The sequence below is a fragment of the Mastomys coucha genome, unplaced genomic scaffold (assembly GCF_008632895.1).
Source record: "Mastomys coucha isolate ucsf_1 unplaced genomic scaffold, UCSF_Mcou_1 pScaffold20, whole genome shotgun sequence".
In the NCBI taxonomy this organism is placed as follows: domain Eukaryota; kingdom Metazoa; phylum Chordata; class Mammalia; order Rodentia; family Muridae; genus Mastomys; species Mastomys coucha.
The window spans coordinates 24,931,194-24,937,455 of NW_022196903.1; the positions used below are offsets into that span (position 1 = coordinate 24,931,194).

A 6,262-nucleotide genomic window follows, 5' to 3' on the forward strand; every position below is an offset into this window, starting at 1 on the left:
CAGTGCCAGCTTAATATTCCCTTACTGTGATCCCTTCAGATGCTTCACTACTTTCTTAGTGGCGATTTAATTTTTAATTCAACAAATGTGTGTTGAGTGTCTGTTGTGTCAGAGATGCAGGAAGCAGAGGTGGAAGTAATTTGTAGCTTCTACAAATAAGTTGCAAGGTCTTGTCGAAGTGGGGAGATAAGCATATCACAAAAGAAGCCAAGGCCAGGGGGAAATAGGAAATGTCACGGTAAAGTAAGAGTGTTAAGGGCAGAGCTTTTGGTTTGGGCATTAGTGTGGAAGAGGGCCTCTTGTATCAGGCATGTAAGGATGGCTAGGAGTTGGATGTGGATGGAGAGGGAAGAAAGGCAGAGAACAGAATATGCTGTGTGGACAAAAGTGGGAACAGTAAAGAGTAGGTTCAGATGAGGATATTTTGAGTCCTTTTCCTGCCCCTTATGTTTTCTTAGCTTAATAAGGAAAGCTTGAGTATGACTCAAGGGGTATGACTTAGTGGTAGAGCTTGCCTAGCATGCGAAAGGCCCAGGGTTCAATCCTCAGTGCTAAAATAAATAAATAAGAAAAGGTTTTGGAGAGAAGAATCTTTGGGCTCAGAGGTAGATTTATCATCAGGGCCCTTTCTGGGAAGAAGTGGCAATAGCTAATATTAGCTGTGTGTGGCTTTACATTCTAGTGCAAGACACTAAGGAATGGCTGGAGTTGGAAGAAGATGCCCAAAAAACCTATGTGATGGGACTTCTGGACCGACTGGAGGTGGTCAGTAGGGAAAAACGGCTTAAGGTGGCCCGGGCTGTTCTCTATTTAGCCCAAGGTAAGTGTCTGTTCTTGCTGATTTGATAGGGATAGAAGCTAGGAAGGGATGTGTATAAAGCAGACTTATTGGGAAAGCAGGGTCCCTTGCATCTCAGTGATGGGTCTTGCTATGTTAGGAGTAGCCTGTCCTTATAAGGAGAATCAAGAGATAGTATTGGATACTGTTTTGGATCTCTTGGGATCTGCCTCTATCTTACCAAATACATCACGTTGGGTTTGTTTGTTTGTTTGTTTGTTTGTTTTAATTCTTGTTTAAAACAGGGTCTCACTTTGTTGCTCTACCTAGTCTTGGAACTCAAGAAATTCACCTGCCTCTGCCTCACAAATGCTAATATTAAAGGTGTATGCTACCATGTCCAGCCTTTTCTTTCTTCCTTCCTTTCTTCCTTCCTTTCTTTCTTTCTTTTTTTCTTTCTTTCTTTCTTTCTTTCTTTCCTTATTTTTTTTTCTTTTGGTTTTTCGAGATAGGGTTTCTCTGTGTAGCCCTGGCTGTCCTGGAACTCACTGTGTACCCAGGCTCAGAAATCCGCCTGCCTCTGCCTCCGAAGTGCTGGAATTAAAGATGTGCGCCACCACTGCCGGGCTATTCTTTCTTTTTATCTGAGAATGATCGTGAACTCTTAATCCTCCTGCCTCTGCCTCCTTAGTTAGGATTACAAACATAAACCATACCCTGCGCATGTCAGGATTTCTCACATGGATATTCCCCCCTCCAATCTGTGCTGTATGTGTATATGAAGATTAGCAAGAGAATCCATGTAGGGAGAGCTGGTGCCCTGGCATCAGCACTGAAGTTTTTATGACATTTTAAAGGTTTAAGCCAATACAGCAGCAGGAAGGGATGCTGTGAGTAATTTGGAGATAATCAGAACTAAATGAGATTAAGTGGGGAAAGCTTGCCAGCCGAAGAAAACTGTTAGCCAGGTGTTGGAAGGGGTGCTGAGATTGTCTTGCTAGAATGATGAAAATAAGCTCTGAGCATTTGAGGATTGCAGGTGAACCAACAAATTGGGAACTAAAAAAGATAAATTGTAAAAGCGAAAAAAAAAAAAAAAAAAAAAAAAAAAAAAAAAACAAAGAACCATAAATGGGAAGTAAAGACTAGGAAAGGGAAGCTTGCAGTAAATACGGTGGCACTTCTGAATCACTTAGGTCTGCTGTAGCAACAAACTTCCAGCTGCCAGTACAAGGTCCTTTGCTTAAAGGCTCTGTCTGCAGCCCACACTGGGCAATCAGGAAGCAGAGGGATGCATACACTCAGTCCTCATAAAAAGGACTAACAGGACTGAGGAGGTGACCTTGATTGTCTCACTCCTCTTGAGTGAAATGATCCGCACTGTGTGCTTCATCCTGTTTCCAGAAAGGCCCCTGGGATTGAACTCTTTCAGCTGCCCCCAACCCCCTCACTTCCCCTATTTCTCCTCTGGTGATCCTAGAGATGCATTCCCACATAGACTATTCGCATTTGAATCCTTATTTCAGGGTTTATTTGGGGGTGGGGTTGAAGATTGGCCACTGATGGTGCAGGAGAGACCCTGCTCAGTGGTTAAGAGCACTGGCTGCTCTTCCAGAGGACTTGACTTCAATTCCCAGCACCCATATTGCAGCTTACATCTGTCTGTAATCCAGCTCCAAGTGATTTGACACCCTCACACAGACATACATTCAGGCAAAGCACCAGTGCACATATAGTAAAAATGAATCTGTAATCCAGCTCCAAGTAATTTGACACCCTCACACAGACATACATTCAGGCAAAGCACCAGTGCGCATACAGTAAAAATGAATCATTTAAAAAAAAAAAAAAAAAGATTGGCCATTGACGAGCACATTTGGCTTACCTAGGAGACGACCTCTTTTCTCTGCTGACTCATTCATTTAAGGAAGTCCTCGTGGGCCTTGCCCAAATTCTGTGAGCCTCCTTATTCTGTAAAGTACTGGCAAAGTTTGAAGATTATGAGGTACAGTAAAAAGAACTAAAATACCAACCCCTCCCAACTCCAAATCCTATAGCAGTTGTCTGATTCTCTAGGCACTTTTGGGGAATGTGATTCCGAGGTCGATGTGCTACACTGGTCCAGATACAATTGCTTCCTGCTCTACCAGATGGGGACCTTCTCAGCCTTCCTGGAGCTACTCCACATGGAAATAGAGTAAGAAGCCTTGGGGAGGGCTGGAGAGATGGCTCAGTGGTTAAGAGCACTGACTGCTCTTCCAGAAGTCCTGAGTTCAGTTCCCAGCAACCACATGGTAACTCACAACCATCTGTAATGAGATCTGATGTCCTCTTCTGGTGAGTCTGCAAACAGCAACAGTATACTCACATACATTAAATACATAAATGAATGAATAAATAAATCTTTAAAAAAAAAAAAGAAGCCTTGGGGAGGCTGGCTTAGAAACTTTCTCGAAGGACCCACATGTCCATGGAGATCCTCGGTAGATTTCCCTATGGGAATCTCCACTCGAAGCTCACTGACAGTGTTCTTTCTCCTCGAGTTTGGACTAAGCAGCTGCTACCATGCTGGGCTTCACAGGCCTATCCTGGTTTGGTTATCTTTTTAATCTAAGCACTTTTTCAGCTGAGCCTAACTCCTTCATAAACACAAGAGAAACGACCAATCTCTGTCATCGTGCCTAACTATCTGTCGTGAGTTATAACTGTAGAAGTGGCCTTTTCTGCTGCTGCTAGATACACTGAAGTCTGCTTATTATTTATGAGGTATTGCTTAGCTTCTGTTTTGTCTCCAGCACAGTGGTAAGCATTGTAGGGAATCCCAAGAGGACTGGTACCATAGACCCTTCACACATGAGGATTTCAAGGGTCGACGGGTTCCTTAGATGGATCTGTCACTGCATAAGCAGGGGATGGCAGGTGTTTGTGTTTATGTGTCGAGTAAGTGAGCACAGGGAGGAAAAGGCCTGATGAGTTCCTGTTCTTTCATTCCCCTCCACGGCAGCAACAGCCAGGCCTCTAGCAGTGCCCTTCGGAAACCAGCTGTCTCCATTGCTGACAGCACTGAGCTCAGGTGAGTGGAGTGACCCTGGGCTTTGGACAGAGATGATGGGTGGCCTGTGTTACCCTTTTTCCAAATCTCAGACAAGTGGGACGTTACTTTTTCACCAATCTTCTCTGACTGGGCCCCCACTGATGTCATCCTTGAAGTCTGGAACTACAGGCTGGGAACTGCCTTGGGCATCTCTTAAGATCCTTTTGTAACCCCAGGGTACTGCTGAGTGTCATGTACCTAATGGTGGAAAATATCCGCCTGGAGCGAGAAATAGACCCCTATGGGTGGAGGACAGCCCGAGAGACCTTCCGAACTGAACTGAGTAAGAAGTAGCATGTGAGGAGGGGATGGGGAGAGAGCTGAGGGTGGACGGGAAGCAGAGTGTCTGCCAGGGAGGAAAGCTGTCCTTTTTTGTTCTTTTTCTTTTTAAAAGTAGCATCTTTCCCTTTTTAAACCAGAGATATTGCATGGGGCATGAGGACTGAGTTTGATTGCACCCCTGTGTGTCTTACTTTCCTTGGTTAGTATTAAGAATAGCCATTCTTCCATTTCATCATGAATCCCATATGGGGGAAAAATGAATTAAATAGCCTTAAAAACTGAACTTTGGGCTGGGTGGCACATGCCTTTAATCCCAGCACTTGGGAGGCAGAGGCAGGTGGATTTCTGAGTTCAAGGCCAGCCTGGTCTACAGAGTGGGTTCCAGGATAGCCAGGGCTACACAGAGAGACCCTGTCTCGAAAAACCAAAAAAAAAAAAAAAAAAAAAAAAAAAAAAAAACTGAACTTTATTCCAATGTAAGTTGAAGTGGTCATCTGACAAGTATAAGATGTGAAAGCATTTTAAAAATGTATTTATTGATGTAAATAAGTAAAGAATGAAGTATGGTCCATGAAATACCCTGATTGCTTTAGCCAGAAAGTCACATCATGACTGTTACTTCTTGCTTGCTGTGATCCTCAACACCTAGGCATGGAGCACATCCTGCCCTTTAAGGAACTTCCTTCTGGGGTCTCACTATGCCTCCTTTTTAAGAGCAAGTATTCTGGGATTTTTCCGGGGAGGCTGAGTGCCTTCCTCAGTGTGCCCGGACTCAGGGATCTTAGGACAGGATGTCAGCTACTTCCTCTCACTTTCTCTTGATTCTCCTTATACCTCAGGTTTCTCCACACATAATGAAGAGCCTTTTGCCCTCCTGCTGTTTTCCATGGTTACCAAATTCTGCAGTGGCCTGGCCCCCCACTTTCCAATAAAGAAGGTTCTGCTTCTGCTCTGGAAGGTGGTCATGGTGAGCGGCTGATGGTCTCCATTCCCATCTCACCCAATCAGATTTTTTAAATCTGGGTCTATGAGCTGGAGCTAGGCAGCAGAATGAGGCAGCTGTTAGTCCCTGAGAACTAAGAGGAGCAGAGGGCCCTCCTGGAGTCATCAAATAGTCTGCACCATCAGGCTGCTCTTTCTATTGGACGAATCTGTTGGATGCCACTCTCTGAGTTGAAGATGTCAGTGGCACCTTTCCTTAACAAAATTCGTGTTTCATAGAAAGCACACTATCTGGCCATTAGGACTCTGTTTCTGTTCATCACAATGAGCATTCGACAATTCTGTACCTGTTTCTGTAACTATGAAATATTAAAACTAATGCATGCCTTTTCTTCCAGTAGAGAATAAGCGTTCTTACAAGTATATAGCTAATAATTTGTTACTTACTCCTCACCCTGGCCCTTCATCCTCTAGCCTTCCTCTGGCTCACATCCTATGGGGCTAGAGGAACAACATATGGGCCTCACAGGGAAAACCACCTCTTGACTGCAGAGGAAGCTGTGACTCTAGGACATCCCAGCATCTGAATGTGCCCCTTAGAGTAAGAGACTGTGCCAAGGACGGTAGCATGTGGCTGTAAAACTCGATAGACTGAGTATGAAGTTTGCAAGTTTAAAGCCAGCTTGGGCCACACAGTGAAGCCCTGCTCAAGAAACAAAACAAATGGGGGTTGTCTTCCATTATTTAAACTTTTTCCACTGGAGTCCCTCCCCGCTTCTAATGTCTAGTGCTACTTCCAGCCCTGGGTCAGTAAGTAATGCTGTGCTTTATTCTGACCCTAGAGACCCTCAGACTGGAGTAGTGATCATGTTTGTTCCTTCATGTTCCTTGTTCAAGAGGCAGTGTGAGGAAATTGAAGTTGAGGTGCTTCCCTTCCAGCCATGTTCCTCTGACTTTGTTCTCTTATGACTGCCCTCCCTCCCCCTCTCAGCTTTCTCCTTTTTCAGAACAATTTTTTTAAATTTTAATATAATTACATCATTCTCCCTTTCCCTTCCCATGCGCCCATCCCTTGTTCCTTACTTTCTCTGAAATTTATGGCCTCTTGTTTTTAGTTACTGCTGTGTGTGTGTGTGTGTGTGTGTGTGTGTGTGTGTGTGTCTGTT

At 44.4% G+C, this 6,262-nt stretch overlaps 1 protein-coding gene across 3 annotated transcripts in view; it reads left to right on the forward strand.

Annotated features, from left to right (window-relative positions):
• Nucleotides 1-6,262, forward strand: part of Strip2 (striatin interacting protein 2) — a 51,627-nt gene that overhangs the window by 8,033 nt on the left and 37,332 nt on the right. For all 3 annotated transcript variants that reach the window (XM_031381395.1, XM_031381396.1, XM_031381394.1), the window contains exons 4-8: nucleotides 683-820; nucleotides 2,855-2,975; nucleotides 3,783-3,851; nucleotides 4,049-4,155; nucleotides 4,994-5,121. In XM_031381395.1, coding sequence (XP_031237255.1) covers nucleotides 683-820; nucleotides 2,855-2,975; nucleotides 3,783-3,851; nucleotides 4,049-4,155; nucleotides 4,994-5,121 — 563 coding nt within the window. The remainder of the gene's footprint in view (nucleotides 1-682; nucleotides 821-2,854; nucleotides 2,976-3,782; nucleotides 3,852-4,048; nucleotides 4,156-4,993; nucleotides 5,122-6,262) is intronic.